This window comes from Strix uralensis, chromosome 16, assembly GCF_047716275.1.
Source record: "Strix uralensis isolate ZFMK-TIS-50842 chromosome 16, bStrUra1, whole genome shotgun sequence".
NCBI classification, from domain to species: domain Eukaryota; kingdom Metazoa; phylum Chordata; class Aves; order Strigiformes; family Strigidae; genus Strix; species Strix uralensis.
The window spans coordinates 19,954,947-19,972,115 of record NC_133987.1 but is presented as its reverse complement, the minus strand read 5'-3'; the positions used below and the strand labels follow the sequence as shown (position 1 = coordinate 19,972,115).

At 43.2% G+C, this 17,169-nt stretch overlaps 2 protein-coding genes across 12 annotated transcripts in view; one reads left to right on the top strand and one right to left on the bottom strand.

Moving 5' to 3' along the window:
* The window catches only part of ARHGAP17 (Rho GTPase activating protein 17), a 47,899-nt gene extending 34,667 nt beyond the window's left edge, over positions 1-13,232 (top strand). For 2 of the 11 annotated variants that reach the window (XM_074886351.1, XM_074886360.1), the window contains exons 12-20: positions 212-293; positions 752-832; positions 1,548-1,661; positions 2,005-2,096; positions 2,234-2,390; positions 3,607-3,849; positions 5,870-6,033; positions 6,436-7,053; positions 12,310-13,232. In XM_074886351.1, the coding sequence (XP_074742452.1) occupies positions 212-293; positions 752-832; positions 1,548-1,661; positions 2,005-2,096; positions 2,234-2,390; positions 3,607-3,849; positions 5,870-6,033; positions 6,436-7,053; positions 12,310-12,440 (1,682 nt within the window). In that variant the 3' untranslated portion in view covers positions 12,441-13,232. Of the gene's footprint in view, positions 1-211; positions 294-751; positions 833-1,547; positions 1,662-2,004; positions 2,097-2,233; positions 2,391-3,606; positions 3,850-5,869; positions 6,034-6,435; positions 7,054-8,003; positions 8,052-10,076; positions 10,122-11,976 lie in introns of all 11 variants that reach the window. The other 9 variants (XR_012631196.1, XM_074886357.1, XM_074886354.1 and 6 more) reach the window with 9 other exon arrangements.
* A 124-nt stretch (positions 13,233-13,356) lies between these two features.
* TEX47 (testis expressed 47) lies at positions 13,357-17,064 on the bottom strand. Its single transcript, XM_074885520.1, has 7 exons — positions 16,996-17,064; positions 16,795-16,867; positions 16,014-16,117; positions 15,584-15,648; positions 14,536-14,734; positions 13,926-14,085; positions 13,357-13,499 (listed from the first exon to the last, which is right to left on the bottom strand). The coding sequence occupies exons 1-7, from the start codon at positions 17,062-17,064 to the stop codon at positions 13,462-13,464; spliced, it is 708 nt and encodes a 235-aa protein (XP_074741621.1). The 3' UTR covers positions 13,357-13,461.
* Between the last annotated feature and the right edge of the window lie 105 nt (positions 17,065-17,169).

Here is a 17,169-nt window from a genome sequence, read left to right as displayed (position 1 = left end):
GTACATGTTTCTGTCAAATTACAGTAATTACTGGGAGACCTTTTCTGTGAAGTGTTGAGCAGATACACTGTGGAAGTGTCAGGTCTCCCCACTGTTTCACTGGAACTTGGGTCCTATTGCATAGATAAAATTGCACATCTGAGGACAGAATTTTAAATGAAGGCCAAAAGCACCAGCTAAGCAGCTAGCCTGTTTCTGGTCTGCATTGCAGGGGCCTTGAAATCCTATTTGCGAGAGCTGCCAGAACCTCTGATGACCTACAGTCTGTATGAAGAATGGACACAAGCTGCAAAGTAAGCATACTAAAAATAGCTGCATAGGAAAGCATTCTACATGTTTTTATCAAATTTGGTTCTTCGTATATGAATTCAAAAGAAAAGACCAAGCTCACACAGTTTACTTTCTTATTTCTGCTCTAACAAGTAAATATTTGGTGTAACAACTTGCTTTAAGTTTTGTGGTTTAGCTTAATACTAACTGCACAAAAATGTGGTGAAATATCTATTTTATGTTTAAACATAAGGGCTGCTTCAGACTATTGGCTGCATAGTGCTGATGCTTAAGCAGTTTTCTTTCACTGTAGATAGAGATAATTCAGGGATTTGACTAGCAGGTTACTGAATTACTGAATACAAAACAGTGAATTTATTTGGCATAAATGGAAGATTATACAGTCATCTTTGTTCAGTGCAGAAACAATGAATTTCTGATCTGAAAGTAAGATGTAACAGAATTATTTTTTTCCTTTCAGCATTCAGGACCAGGATAAGAAGCTACAAGAGTTATGGAGAATTTGTAACAGATTACCTAAGCATTATCATGCTAATTTCAGGTATGTATGAACGTCTGTTGACTTGCAGCACGGCCACTTTGATGCTAGAATACTACATTTCAAAGCTGATTAACCAAAACTGTAATCCAGGTGGGTTTTTTCCTGGTCAAATTCAGTTAGGTTTGTAAAAGGACATCCTGTTTTATGTGTGCATTGGTGGTGGTAGACTCTTTCAGTCAAGTTAATTCACTGCTGACTGTAATGGAAGAGTGATACATGGAACCCTTCTACTTAAGGGTCATCCTGTTGGCAGCAGGACCTGACTTTTCACCAGCTGTGCTCTTCGTTGTATTTTCCAGTTTTAGAAATCACCTGGATGTATCTTACATGTGTTATTTTTCCTTTTGGTTTTACCTTTTGGGAATGAGTTGGAACAAAACCAGATTTGGTGACTCTTAGAAGTGTGGAAGTTCCATTATAGGATATGCAAATAGCTGTCGAGTAGGCCTTCTCAACCTAAATGTTCTTTTCTGAAAATATAATAGTTCTGTAGTTCTGTTTTGCTAAGGTGGGAGATACTTTCCTTTCTACCCAGTTCAACTTTTCTGATTCATGAGTAGAAACTTAGTAGCCAGCTACCAAGTGAGAAGGCTGTTCATCTTATTTCTGGGGTTTTGGGAGCTATCTTTACAAGTTCTTGAATTTTTACTTAGTTGCTTTCAACAAAAAATGCTCTTTAGTTCCTGCTGTTTAATTATTTCTTTCCTTTTTGTAGGTATTTAATCAAATTTTTAGCAAAGCTTGCACAGAACAGCGATGTTAACAAAATGACACCCAGCAACGTCGCAATAGTCTTGGGCCCCAACTTGTTGTGGGCAAAGAATGAAGGGTAAGTTGTTTTAGGAAAGCTACAAACCAGAACTTCGATGAAGCTGTAGCATTTCTTGTCAGATAGCTTTTAAATCATGTACACTATTCACAGCAACAGACTATTTGTCTAAAGAATATTTCAAATGTTCTTTCAGCCTGTGTCTCCAGATCCTTTTGGGTGCGTGTCTTTTTAGGGGTGTTTTCAAATGCTGTGAACATTACTGGATAGTCTAGGTTGCTCTTTATGTGGTACTTAGGATACATCATGCTTAGCATAATTTGTCATTTAATAATGAAATTTTAAAACATTTTTTTACTTTGATAGACCTCTGTATAAAGCATTCTACCAATTTCTTCTGTAGATCCCTTGCTGAAATGGCAGCAGCAACTTCAGTCCACGTGGTAGCAGTTATTGAGCCAATTATTCAGCATGCAGACTGGTTCTTCCCTGGAGGTAAATTCTTGCCATAGTTAAAAGAATTCTGTATTTGTGATAACCCAACGCAGGTAAACCTCCAATAACATCGTTGCATTGAGGCACCATTTTGTATATGTGTGTCTTAGGATGCGTTCTGTCTGCCTCTCTTTCAGATCAAGATTTCAACGTGTCCGGGGCATTTGTTGCAATTCCTGCTGTTAATTCGAATCACTTGTCACACACTGGGAATGAATATGACTCTGGGACACTGGAACGGAAGAGGCCCGTTAGTATGACTGTAATGGAAGGGGATTTATTGAAGAAGGAAAGGTATGTTTCATTCTCGGGTTAGGTTTCAGTTGTTAGCCCACTCCTGAGAGCTGGGCTACTGAGGAGGCTGTAATCGGACACACTTCTGTTGGTCTCAGGAGGAGGATTTCATGGAAATACTGTAGGTAACAATAGTGATTTATTTCCCCCTGTGTTGTTGCAGCCTGAGGAAGGTTCAAAGGTAATGTACTGGTATTTGCTTCCAGTTATACTGTATGCATGGTAAAAACCAAGCAGATAATTACTGCTTCCAGTTACCATTTTCCTATTACAGATTTGGGGGGTCTAAAATCCACTGAAACAGAAGTGTGTATAGTAGCATCTGTCAGTGTCTAACTTCTGATATTCCATGGCTTCTTTTTCAAAGCCCATAAGCTGAGGTGGTGTTACCTGGTGCCTTCATGATAAGACTTCTGATGGTACAGTATGCCACAGCAAACAGTAGAACGCTAAAAAATAAAAACAAAACGTGCTGTTTTCCCATATAACATGTAGTGTAACGTTCATTTATTATCACTCATATCATGAATATTCAAGTGATGTGCTGTTTTGTTTTTAGCTGTTTATGCAAATGTTAAATTGTTACCTGAATGTTAACTGTAGCTAGCCACATGCAAATTTATCAGCACTGACAGAGGAAGAAGAAAATCAATCCAAGATTCACTGTCTTTAACACAAGAAGAATAAGATTAAATTCTAGAATGAATGTGCTGTATGCATTCTAAAATCTGTTAGAATTTTAGTCCATTTATCCATAGTTCTCCTTTAAACACAAATCATAGCGTATATCCAGTGGCTTTTTTGTCTGTCGTGAAATCTGCACTCTGCAACTTAGTGTGTGATAGAAACAAAATTCATGTGGCAAAGTATATTCAGTGAGGAGGTACCCTGGAATGTAAGGAAATGTATGTATTTCCATGTAAAATTACTGAGTCGTTTGACCTCATTGTCATCAATGTCTGTCTTCAAATGTAATTGAGTAGTTTGTTCCACTTACGTTTCGCTTACCCCTCTGTGTGGATAAGCCAAATAGCGTTGCATGTCTTAACATTAATGGTGTTATATGCAACAAGTTGAAGCTTTCCTTGTTGCTGCTTTGCATGCTGAGCAACAGGGGTTGCATTTGTCTTCGTGGGTTGTAACATCCAGTTGTCCTGTTGCTTTAGTGACCTGGTGTTGGCTGGCGTGGTGTGTTTACTCTCTCTTCTTTCTGTAGCTTTGGTGTCAAGGTTATGGACTTCCAAGCGAACCCTCGGAGGTGTGGCACTATAAATAGAAAGCACACATCCCCTGCTTTCCAGCCACCACTCCCACCCACGGAGGCTGGCGTGCTCGCTCAGGCTGGAGCGGAGCAGCACTCACAAGCTTCTGTGGCTGAAACAAGCCCAGTGGGTGCTGGTTTTGCTCTCTCTGCTGGCACAGCAGAACAGTTACAAAGCCCAGGAAATGAGGATGGCAGGTAAGCGGCACGGCTTCTGCTGGCAGTGGCTTAGCAGGCTGCTTCAGCAGCAAACTGATGGGTCGGCTGGTTGGCTCCCAGGGCCTGCTTCTGGCGGCAGTGCCTGTCCTCGGGGGGAGCCAGCTGAGGCGTGGGCAGCAGGAGCTCTCCTGCCATGCCTATTGTTCCAGAGTTACCTTCTAAAATAACATCCGTTGTTCTGCACGTTCCAGAACTGATCTTCTAAAATAAGAGAATTCTTGGGGAAAAAAGATGGTGATGAAAAATACTGAAAAAGACCATACTTCACTACCCATATTGACCTTTCCAAGTTACACCCGAGAGGTGTCCACACAGTATGATTATCAGTTTGCTGCTGAAAGAACAAAACCTACCAGTGGCAATACTAGAAACCCATTGGTCTTGTTTGTTGTTTCTTGTACACGTTATCTGGATATGTGTCTTTTTTTTGTCTGTAGCAAGTGTTAGTGATGACCAGACTTACTTGCTAGAAAACTGGAAGTCAATTTACCATGCTTCAATACTAGTTTCTTTAGGACAAGCGTGTATACGGACTTTATTGCTACTTAATTACTATGGAAACCTTGTGTAATCATGTCCCCAGTATTAATATACATGGACTCCAAGACTGATGGCAGTAGCCTTGACTCTTCCTTTCATGTATGGTGAAAGCAGCACTTTGCTTTCAATATTTTGTGGTCTGAGAGATGTAACAACCACATGTAGTGCTCTCTAAGCGTTGCCCTCTCGCATAGCGTCTTGTGGTAAAACACCACTGTGGGGTTTGATGCAGCACTGACTCTTTTGCAAACAGCTTTTGTTCTCAAGTGACATTTTAACATTTTTTTTCTCATTCGGAAATCCCCCACAGACTAATATTTCCTCCACAGATGTCTTTTGTGGCAGAGCCAGCTAAAATGAAACCTTGAGGGTAGCGTCTAAAAGCTGCATTTAAAATCTGCACAAACTCTGTGTTCAAGTAATTGAAATTTATTAACAGCATCTGGAGAAATTAGGATTGCACTGTGCCAGCAGGTGACTGAAAGGTGTTAGTCCTTTTGAGATGAGTGAGGTGCTGCAGGAGGCTGTAAAGATAGAGGTGAGTGCAGACTGCAAGTGTGTAGCAAGAGGAGGGGGCAGTGCTCGGTGCCACCTTGGCTGGTTCGTACTAGAGTGCTGTGGTTTCCCCACTTCTGTTGTCTTTGTAGCCAAAGGTCAGGAACAGCTGAGATGTCCTGATCTCAGTCTCACAGATTTTACAGGGTTTGGTCTCTGGAAACAGTTCTGGTCTCCCAGCAAGGCAAAAACTTAATTCTAGGTAGAGTGGAGAGAAGACTTCAGCCAGTCAGTGAAGGGACACCCGGCTCTTGCGGTCCCTGGGCCCCCCAAAGGCTCTGGGGATCTCAGCAGAGGGACTGCATCCGCCTCCCCCATGTCCTATGTGTAGCAAGATGGTTCATGTCCTTTGTGGGTTTTGGTTTTTTTTCTGGCAGTTTCACCGGTTGCCATCACTTGGTCCTTAGTAGCGAGGTCCGGCAGGTAACTGCCAGTGAGTAGGATGTGGTGCTGCAACAGAATATTGAAAAGGCAAACAGTAATGGGGGTGATGGGTGTATTTGAATGAGGAAATTGGGCAAGTAGTTTTGTATGAACTTTCACATTGGGAGTCTGTTTTTAAAGGATCTGCAAATGCACTGAGGGTGCGTTAGCACAGAGGCCGTACCCCTAGGTATCAGTATTGCATTCAAACAGGTACTGTGACACTGCAGAACATGGAGTCCTGATTTTAATTTTGGTAATTAACCTTTTGTACAGGCTTGCCTAAAGCCTACTGTTCACTTATTTGAAGAGCTGTAGCAGCGTTCAGGCTGTGAGTACATACCAGCCAGTGCAGAAGTAATTGTGAAGAGCTTGAGGGTCAGAACTGTAGCACAGTTCGTAATGTAAACCTGAACGGGCGCAGCTGATCTGGGCAAGGCATTTTACAATCATCTTCTAATTTAGGATTTTTAATTTTCAGTACCTCAAAATCGAAGGACAGCACGTCTTCAGCTACTCCTCCACCCGTGAGAAACGGCGGGCATGCGGGCACTGCCCAGAACCAGTCAGCGAGTAGCACTAATCAGCTTTCTGTTAATCAGCCACAGAATGCGGCAGGTCCCAGTCCCCATTCCATGAGGAGAGGTGCGTGTTTCATTTGCTTTTCAAGCCACTAGTTTCCAGTTCTTTATGTACCGCAAAAATGCTTACTAAAATAACTTTATAAGTATCTCTTATTGTAGACAATGGTTTACTCTGCTTGCATTTTATTAAGGCCTTAGCTATAAATGCATCTTTGACTTTTGGACTTCGGTGAATGCTGGTAGTAATGTTACCAGTGCTGTTTAACAAAATCACTCACAGGCTTTTGATTCGTAAACTTGCGTACCCATTTCTGCAGCTTCCTGTTGGTATTGCTTTTATTAGATAATACGCCATTTTATTTTGATAATGTACCCAAGTGTTCTTTCGTGCTACTGATTCCTTTCTTTCAGGAGTTTGGTTTTGCTTCACACAACCATGATGCCTCTCCTCTTCTCTTCACAGCCGTGAAGAAGCCCGCGCCTGCCCCTCCCAAGCCAGCCAACCCACCGCCGGGGCAGCCAGGAAGCCACACTTCTGCCCCTGCTGCTCAGCCACCCTCTGTCTCTCCGAAACCACCTGCCAGAAGTTCTTCTCCTCCTGCTCAACATGCAAACCAAGGAGCAGCCCAGACCTCCACTTCCCAGGTTTCTGCACCTCGGAGATATTCCAGCAGCCTTTCCCCAATACAGGCTCCCAGCCATCCACCACCACAGCCCCCAACACAGGCTACTCCTCCACTGCAGCCCAAATCAAACAGTCAAGCGTCTCCTCCTGCTGCAGCCAGCAGTGAGCACGGACCAGAGCAGCCCTGTTACACTCCTCCGCAGACTCCAACACCACCCGACACACCCCCGCTAGGAAAACATACTACTAGTTCCCCCTCGTCACAGCCACAGCCATCTACTCAAGAATCCTCCCAGTCTTACTCTCCCCCCCAGAGCGGTACGCTGCCGCGGCCACGGCCAGTACCAAAACCCAGAAATAGACCCAGTGTTCCCCCCCCGCCTCATCCTCCTTCTCAGCTGGCTGGAGATGGTATTATTGCAAATCCCACGCAAACGGCTTCCAAAATAGTAACAGGTGAGTGGATTCTTTCCTATTTGGAGGCTCCTCAAGAAGTAGAAATGGAGAAAAAAAATGCTGTAGCTGAATTGGGGGGGCAGAGCTGAAAAGCCCAGATAACAGTTAAAATACTAAATTGCTGATTTCCAGTTAAAAGGTCCACCTGCCTGTTCTGTGCCTGAGGATTTGGGGCACTTCCTCAGTGAAGGTTTTCATTCCTGAGGCAGAAGGGTTTGGGGGGAAGCATAGATGACTCTGCTTATTTTTTTCCTGCTTTGGAAGCAAAACGCTATTATAGCACCCAGCTCTCCAGGGGTTTCTCCAGGCTCAGCACCATGGCAGTCTCAATTATGCATCTGTTGCCAAAAAGCAAATATTTGGAGGAGAGAGAAGCGGTAGCCAAGGGCAGTATATTTCAGCACATACAGAAGATAAGAAGTGGTCACTGGTACCTGTTCTAACAGACAAGACGCTAACACAGGGAATGTTTTACCTTATGAGAACAAAGTCTTCTGATGTGCTTTAAGTTGGGCACCCAGAAGCTGAAGGATTGCATATGCTGAACTGTATATCTTAGGCCAATTTCTAGGTAGTTCTTTGTATTTTAAATGCAGCCTTCTCTTTCAGTTTTGAGACATTTGTGAAGTAAAAGAGAAACTTTGTATTCTGACAGAAATTTCATGAAGCTTGTAGTTACTACTTTGATAGGGATAATGTTAATTTAAGCCTTGGGGGGGAAAAACCGCAGCTGCTGAAGACAGTCAAAACTAGCAGATCCTGAAATGTTCCCCTGCTGAGTTCCTGCTTATTTTAGGAAATTCTGAAGGAAGAGATAATGAATTTAGGAGACTAATGCTTTTAAATCTACTTATATTTAATAATGGTTAAAACTTCCCAATGACACTGCAGCTTCTCTAGAATAAGACTAATGTATTGGAATGCAAAGTATAAATTCTGTTGCCTAACAGCTTTACCCCATGATGCCTTCACAGGTGGGGATGGTTACTGCGAATAAGGTTTGTACTTACCAGAAACATGCAATATAAGCTAAAATGCTCCTGCACAGCAATATTTTATTTGTAGCTTTATTTTGTATATGCGCTTTGGAATATGTGCTCTCTGTCAACTCTGTGTTATCTCATTACTACATATCATTCTGTTTGTAAGAGATTTTAAGACCTAAGCTGCTTAATTTGAATAGTCCTGTGAACATTAAGCTGTTCCTTAAATTGTAAAAGCATCTATAATGAAGTCAAAAACACTTCACACAGTCACCAGAAGTGCTAATCCACAAGTCAGGTGTGAAGCAGTGACTCATTCAAAACAGGTTTGTTCTCATCAGTGCAGGCAAATATTGGAGCTCATGTTTTTTCCTACAATTCAGTGGTTTATGGTTGCATTTTCATGTAGCTTTCACTTTAGGTTTTCAGTTATTTTTAACTACTTGGAATTTATTTGGCAAAAATACATGTTCATGTGACTAAACCCCTTTGCAGCAGAGCACCCAGCAGCAGCATCTGCATTCTGGCACGTTTGCGTTTGCATTCTGTCAGCTCCAGCCTCACTAATAGTACTGGTCTGTTCAACCGCAGCTGCCAAACAGCACATTAATCACCTTACTGTTCTGATGTGATGGGGTAGAGGTGCTACCTTTTTAAGGTAAAGACTGCATGACAGGCTGAAAAAGTTGAGGCTGCATTCTTGAATTATCTCAAGATTTGACTGCTTACAGGGAAGATACTGAAGTTAGTATTGGATTGAGAAGTCAAGCTGGAAGTGCAGTTTTCTTAAATTCTAGCAGTAAATGAGCTGCTTAGGCAACTAAAAAGTAGCTTTGCTTTTTAAAATAACAGACTTTCCTTTATTGTACTTCTGTTCTTTTTGTTGGTATCTTTAAAATACAAGAGCAATTTATTTCAAAACTGAGTTCAGAAGTAAGGCTGGGGTCTGGATCTTTCCAGCACTTACAATTAAGTTAAGAATGGGAACTGTGCTGATGAGTCAAACTTCAAGGAAAGACTTAACCTTAATTTCGAAGTTGTGTTTCATAGGTTGACCATATTTGTTTTCATTTTGGAATTTTTCTGGTTCTGAGAAAGTTGCTTTAATGATAGCAGACAAGCAGGGTTTGTTTTACCCCAGTGTAACTGGAGAAATATTTGTCTCCTAAATAATACCCAGCTGGTGTGCAGGGGGCTGCTTTGTTACTGGGGGAGTTCCAGTTACCCAGGGCGAGCATCTGCCAGAGGGGAGTGACTGGCACAGCGGCCGTGAATTACAGCCTAGTGCTGACTCCTGTTCAGGGAAGTCATGGCCAACTGCCCTGTAGTCTGGGTAAATATAAAAAAAATACAGAAATCAACAGGGTTGAAATAAAAGAGCGTTAAAACCGGAGAGACTTAATGCCATTCCTTTCAAGTGCAAAGCGTAGCAAATTGGCCATGGAAGTTGTGTACAGTAAACAGGATGAAAGCTGCTGTGCAGGAAAACCAGTAAAGGAAAGCTGCTGCTGAAGGATTCTCTAGCAAAACTGATAAAGGAACCTAGAAAATCTAGTATGTTTTGCAAAAAAAAACCAACTTGAGGAACAGTTGAAGTGATACCCAGGCTTACCTACAGCAGTATACTCAGTACAGGATCATCCACTTTTTCCAGATCAGTCTTTTTTTAAAGGATTAATATTTGTTCTGAATTAACACCACTGCATATTACATAAGGGTATCTGCTCTAACATTTACACGTGCACAGATAAGCACTTATTATAGACTGACTTACCTAACTCGCAATGTGAAATAGCTGGTTTTAACTTTAACCTTAAATATTAGAGCGAGGGAAGGCAGATGGGAATAGTGGAAGCCAGAATTAAGTTGCCAGCAAACTTCATAATATCAGAATGGGAATTCTGAATAGTTTTCAGGATACTGTTGAATTCCTTTGTCCCTGTACTGGCCTTTAGTAATGCCTCAAATTCTATTTATGGTATTAAAGTAATAAGCCCTAGAAAAGAATATTCTAATCAAAAATTTTATTAAATAATCTAGATGTTTGACCTGCATTCAGTAGGAACTGTATTGGAAAGTTCAATGGTAAGGAAAAGGCATATGATTGGCCACGAATGTTGCTAATTCATAATCATGTCTGTGCTAATGCCCACTACTAACCTGTCACAAATAACACTGCTTGCTTGCATTATCATTAGCGTGGCATGCAAAAAGAATGGCTGTTTGATGCTCGCTCTTACATTAACGTACTAAAAGTGTTGGAGACTAGAATGTGTAAAGTTGTTTGTGTTTTGACTGGCCAGTTTCACATTGTACTACTTCCATGTACAGAAAATCCAATCTAGAAATCCATGTTTTATACAGAGGTTCATTCTGTATTTGATGTAGCTGTACCATTGTTTGTCACAAACACTCCTGTCCTGTGTCCCCTCATGCTTTCAGTTACCTCCTTTTCCGATTCATCCTTCAGTGTGCAGTCGTGGTAGGGAGAACTTCTGTGCCTGCATCTAAAGCTGAAGTACACCCTTTAAATGGAGGTTCAGAGGTAACAGTAGGTGCTGTGAGGTGTTGGGGAGAACGCAGCGCCTCTGCTGCTTGGCTCTGCTCAGCTCTCTGAGGTCAAGCTGCGTGTGGAACATTTTGAGTAAGAGAAAAATGAAAGAAGAATTCGGGAACTTGCCTGATTGTTTTGTGTTGTATTGCTTCTGTTAACAATAGTAAAAATGACTAAAAACATCTAAAGTTTAAATCAACTGACTTTAAAAGTACTTAAGTTTTCATTCCTTGTAGAAACAGCAGTTGCACAGTGTAGCAGGGATAAAGGAGAGCTGCTGGTATGAAACTCTGTTGCATGGATTGGGGACTTAGTTTAAACACATAAATGTGGGGCAAAGTGAAAAAGTTTGGTTTTAAAGTAGCCCCAGTAATTATTTCTTCATTGCTGTCCAAGGTCTGTTGAACAGGGGTTGTCTTGCAGGTGCCAGGACTGATGGATTGTTCTGTGCCTTTGGCATGATTTCATTTACCACTCAAATACTATCTTAGCAGAACATGGTATCCCCAAGACTCCAGTACAAGACCAGGGAGAAAATGTGTAGTTCACACCTCACAGGAGAACGTGAATCCTGGGAAAGTTGCAACAATACAAATGTGAACACTGAACTGCTTAATCAGTGTCTGGCCATAAAATGATGCAGTTCCAGCCGCTATCTTGTGTCCAGTGATGCTGTTAATCACTGCTCCTCGCGTGAGGCTGGCTGGCGCTCTGGTAGCAGGCTGAGGAGGGGCAGGGGAGCCTGCACGCAGACTGCAGTTCATGTCTGCTTTCACCTCTGCCATGTCGTTTAGCTCAGACTTTCAACTTGAACATTTATAAAGTAACTTCTGGGCTAAATTTAAGATTTAATGGTTGAGAGATGAGTCAAAGTCGTTATAGGATGCCTGTCTGTGCCACCTGTGTTTAAAAGAAAGGCATTTATTTGGATTCTTTATTGATATAAGTGATCTTAATTATTTTCTATTTGGGACAGCTGCTGGATTGCAGTAAGTGATGTCGTGGCATATTATACATTAGCTTTCCAAAATACTGACTTAGTATTTTCAGTTATGTTTTTTTTGAACTGTTACGGATTTTTCTAGTCTTCTAACTACCAGGGCAGTCAGTCACCAGAAATGCAGCATTTTGAGGTCCTTCTTGGACACCTTGGCTTGACCAAACTTCTTCCCCCAGAAGAGGCAGAGAACATGATGTTCCCCATTATACACAGGAAAGGGGTTTAATCTGCATTTGGTTTAAAGAATTTCTTTCTCTTCTTGTGGCAGCGCCTCCTTTTAGAAGCAGTAGGAGCACGTATGGTGTCAAAAGTCATGGGTGGTGGTTACCTGGCTGCTGATTTAGGTGCCAGATTTTTTTGCTGAGTGACCATTGTGTTTTGAGCAGGAAGTCTGGAGTGACGTAGCACTCATAAGGGGCACTGAGGAATCTGATACTGAATTGTACTTGCTGTCTTCTGTTCTTCAGAAAGCAATGGTTTTCTCTTATTATCTACCAGACTAAAAGGTATGGAGGAGAAGCAACTCATAAGCTTTTTAGTTTGACTTAGCCTTTCTGTGTCCATGTGTGCACGTGCACATACGTGCCAGCCCTCTGTTTGAAAAGCTTTTGTTGGTCTTTCCTTTCCCTTTTCTTTCTAAGGACACGCACCAGAAATGCACTAGTCAGTGAGATGTCACTGTCCGCGCTGCTGATCTTGCTGTTCCCTTTTTTGTGCAGACTCTAATTCCAGTATTCAAGAACCACTTCAAAACCCTTCTTCAGAGCTTCTTACAGAGCCAGCGAGCAAAGAACTGCACAACCACCTCATGCTCGACATTGACAACGACACGGAAAGCACTGCTCTGTAATGGAAACTCCAGCTTTTGAAAGGTTCCTCTCCTGGTGGGAAAACTAACAGACCTGACAGTGAAAAGCTTCTTTTGACGATATGGCAAAACCATGTAGAATTGTGACTTGTGCAACACAGAGAAAGTGATTTAGCCATTCAGAAGAAGTTTAATGATCTGTCTCTCAGCAATGGTTTTCCAACTCTTGGATGGAAGGAATTAATTACTGCAGAAACTTGCATAGGAAGCATAATTGCTGCTAATTCAGATGGTATTAGCAGAAATTCCAAAAGAATAAGAAGCAGAACATTAGTTATTTAAAGTGCATGTATTATGGAAATAATCTTTTTAATGTCACGGTTAGACTTTTATTTCTAGTTCTTAGACATTACAAGGAGATGCCTTGCAAGAGACATTCCCTCACTGATTTGCTGCAGATTCTTTTTAAAACATGAACCAAAAAATGCCAGAGTGCTGGTGGTGACTGCTGGTTATCAGTCGCCTTGTCAAAACTGTGGATGTATTCTAGTGCCTTGAAGGACTGTCTTACTGTAGAAGGAAACTTACTGTATCTTTAATCATTTCATTGCTACTTAATGATCAGTACTTAATACTTATTTCATAGTTATTTGTATTAACCAAGCCTGCTTTTGTTTATGTGAAACTTGCAACTGTTTCGAGATAAAACTGTGGAAGTGGGGTTTGTGCTTTCATTGAAAACGGTTGAATTTTGAAAGAACTTTGAAACAGCTGTTTGGATTTGTCAGTTGGGTGAACATTTATAAAATTAAAGATTGTCTTTTGTCAACTCAAGGCATCTTTATTCAAGTTTGTGAGTAACATTGCTTTCAGCGGACACTGAAGGTTACAGAGTCCTTCCCTGGGCTTTGCAGCTCAGGAGTCGCTGGTGGCTCAGCTGCTTCTCCTAAGGACTGTAGTGGGAGCATCCTGGGAGTGAATGTGCATCTGTTCTTTACTGTGTAGATTCACCTTAAACAGAGATGAGGCCAGCTGCAAGGAGGAACGCTGGATACAGCCTGTGTCACACAGAGAAGTGAGATGGAACAGGCCATACAGTTTCTGCGAATGAGAGAGAGGGAGAGGAAACTAGTCAATTCAGGTAACATTCATATAAATAGTTGAATTAATTTACTCAACCTGTAAATTCCTTAATACTCCATAATACGTTTTATTGAAGTTACTAAGCTAGACCTTGGGCTTAACTACAAAATAAACTGCATTTCATAAAGGCTTTGACAAGGCACATCGCATATATTATAGTTGCTACCTTCTTGGTGCCCCAGTTTGCAATCCCAGTGGCTGCCCAGATTCCTGTTCAGAAATCTCTGAACAGGGGAGATGACCCCCAGTAGTGGGTGTAGTCCTGCCTCCGCTGCTACGCTAGCGCTGTAACATTCGTGTAACTCAAAATTCAGTGTTAGGAGCCACAAATTCTAGTTCTGTGACTAAATTTAATGTTTATCTCTCAAACTGTATGCAGCGTACCTGAATCCAGGGCAGGTTGTGAAGGACTTAAATAAATTCTCAAAAAATCTTTGGGACTTGCACATTCTTCAGCGTTACACAAATAGTTAATTGTCTCTGCCGGGATTAGCAGCTCGGGTGCAAGAGTGTGTACATTCTCATTCGTATCCTCACTATCATCCTTGATAACAAACAGCATATTTCAATACAGTTAGAGTGAAAGCACAGGGCTGTGATGCAGTTAAAGTTGAGGCAGTTTGCCCAAAACGTCAGGGCTGGGGCTGCTCCTGTGTTTACCTGGCACAACCAGGAGTGCAGTGGTGGGCAGGGGTAGGAGGTGGGGTGAGGTATTGGCTTAATGAGTGGCTTTCACCTGGCTTCAAGCTCAGCCGGTGCAATTAATTAGCTAATCAAATGGCAGCACAAAATAACTACAGAGGTCCGGAAGGAAGCTTGGAATAAAATAATGAGGTTTTGTAGTGCTTTAACACTGCTGCTAGAATCTGCTCAGGTGTATATGCTTGTAAATGCTGCTTGAGAGACAAGTGTGGCTGCTTGCTTGTGTGGTTTGGGGGGATTTTGGTGAGGTAAACTAGGTAAATTTCTTAGATCCCAGTTATTTGAAGTTTACCTCAAAATTTTGAATACAGTCTGCCAGTTTGAGTAGGAGGGCGAGGCACTCTGCGACCACCTCCGCCGTGGACTGCGCTTGCGTCAGGTCCTGTGGACGTGTCGCGGGAGCCATCGCTGTTGCCACGTGCCAGTCTGGGAACAGTCTGGTGGGGATGTTATGTGCCACCACTAAAACTTTAATTTCCTGGAGTAAAGCACTGTGTGGAAAGAGTGAATTCCATCCTAAAGTACAGCAAGTTCTTATCAGATGGTCAAGTTTCATGAACTACAGAGTGAGTTGTTGTTTGCATTCCTGTGCTCGAGGACTGTATGCAGGCAGCGTGGTGCATCCCTGCCACCCAGCCCCCAGAAACCGTTTCTAATTGTGCTCTGAGGTACTGTGCGAGGGTCTTGAGTGGACTGTTGGGTGTGGGGGTAAGAAACGAGCAAAAGAGCAGTAGGAATTCCTGCAGAGTGGGATGGTAGCTTGCTTTGACAGGAATTCCATTCACAGCAAAGAAAATGATGTGGCTTTCGTGAACCTGGATTTCAGTGAATTAATATGGGGCCCTAGAGAAATGCTCGGGTTAAGCTAAAGACAACTGTTGGCTGAACTCTGTGGGACTGGTTAGGTAGTGCTGAAAGGGCAGATAGCAGGCTGGAAGGCAGTGACTCACGCTCTAAAGATGATTTCTGGTGTTCCAGTACGTACATCTACAAATGTTTACAAAGCAGGGTACAGAAATCATACAGCTGATTCCTAAGGATGGAATTTTCCTGGTTTGTGAAACCTATGAGGGCTGTTGACAGTTGAAGTCTTGGTGTCTTGAAGATGGGCTCCGGGGCAGAGGCCTGGGGAAGGACCTGCTGGCAGCTGCTCAGCTGCTGACTGCACCCAGAAAAGATGGTCGTGGTAACTGGGAAACGTTAGCTCTTTGGTCAGCAGGTGTTCAGTGGGAGAATAAAAGCTTGATGTAGTCGTAGCTAATGTTCAGTTTAAGCTTAAGGAAGCATTTTACCACTTCTGTTCAAATTTTGTTTCATCTAAGGTAAGACAAAACACTTACTTGTGACCTTGATTTTGGAGAGAAGCTAAATCTTGGATGATGAGATGGATTGTGCTACTGCAGGACTGCAGAGGAAAGGGTAGAGTTTTTACAGAATTGCGTATTACAAACTAATTTGTGAATATAAAAATAATTCATCAGCTGGGCTTTCCCTTTGAGTCGCAGGCACTAAGGACAACACGTGTTGCTCCTGTTATGTCTGACAGAACATGTCATCTAAGTCAGAATAATGTTCTGGGACAGTTATCTGAAGCAGGGGGTGGAGTAAATCCCCAAGGTAAGCCACGACCCCACCACAGCGTTATGCCGGTCTTTAAGCCTATGTGTGCAGCAAGAGGTGGTTATACATTTGTAGTTAGCTGGATCTTAGAAGCCAGATTTGTACAAAAATGAAGGTTACTTGATCCCACTAGGAATTTGTATAACTTACCTCTACTACATGAAAGATACAGCTGGAATAGAGAAGTAGCAGACCTGAGATTTGTTCTCTTGAGTGGTCTTCTAATGCGTTTTCAAACAATCCTCTGTGATAACCTTGTTTCAAAAGAAAAACTGGCAGTTTGTCAGATGGTTTATAGCGATAGCTCCAGCGCCGTAGTGTTGTGTGGTCTGTTCTGTGTTCTCTCTGCTGCCACAGACAACAGTCACAGATCATGCTTTTGTTATTCAGAAGATGGCATTGCTACCATGGGAATCTCTTAACATCCCCAGCACTGCCATTCACGTTAGTTCCTAAAACTGCACCAAAACCTGCACTATTTCAGTAGCTGAAGTCTAAAATTCCCATTAGCATTTGTTTGCAGATGTAGTTACATGGCTGCTGCTGTAGGGAGATCACCTGAAGGCCCCCATGGAGAGCACTTCAGAAGTCTTGCATGTGCACCTGAATCCTTGGCTCTGCTGGACATTAACAAAATACTATTTTATTATTTTATTGGCTGCTACAAGGTGTGTATGTGTCACCACTCCACGCGGCCCATGCGGCCACTCTGCACATGCAGTGCCATACGCTTCTGTAGGTGATTTTTTGCTCCAACCATGCAATATTTAATGTGTTCTAAGAAACTGTATGACAACAAGTGTGAAAGGTGAGCACGGACGGCAGCATTCCCCCAGCCCCGGTGCACCATGGGCGGCCAAACCATGGCTGTGGCTGCCTGTCCTCCCTGCCCCGCACTGCGGGGGATTGTCCCTCTGGCTGGGTCACCCACCTGCCACCTCCTCAGCTGCTGTCCCCTCGCCCAGCTGGGCCACCACCAGCAGCCTGTGGAGCAGGAACCGGCCCTGTGGGGAGGAGAGGGGAGGCCCAGCCAGGCCTGCTCGCTGTGCCTGGCCCTCGCTGGGGAGCCCCGGCCCCGCTGCTGCCGCCTCCCCACCTGCACGGCGCAGTCCAGCTGCTCCTGCCTCCCAGCCAGAAGGTTCTGCCGCTCTAGTGCCACCGGCTCCAGCGTGTCCTGCTGCCTCCGGGCTGCCTCCACCATGGCTGCTGGGGCCTGGAGCCCGTGAGGGGCTGGTGGAGCCCGTGAAGGCCACAAGCAGCCACGCTGGGCCTGAGGCCTCAGGCAGCCCCCTCACAGCCCCCCAGC

Coding starts and splice junctions, on each gene's coding strand:
- TEX47 (XM_074885520.1), bottom strand. CDS start 17,064: ATGGTGGAGGCAGCCCGGAGGCAGCAGGACACGCTGGAGCCGGTGGCA. Junction 16,868..16,995: donor TAGAGCGGCAGAACCTTCTG/GCTGGGAGGCAG, acceptor TCCTCCCCACAG/GGCCGGTTCCTGCTCCACAG. Junction 13,500..13,925: donor ACAACCTGCCCTGGATTCAG/GTACGCTGCATA, acceptor TCTCATTCGCAG/AAACTGTATGGCCTGTTCCA.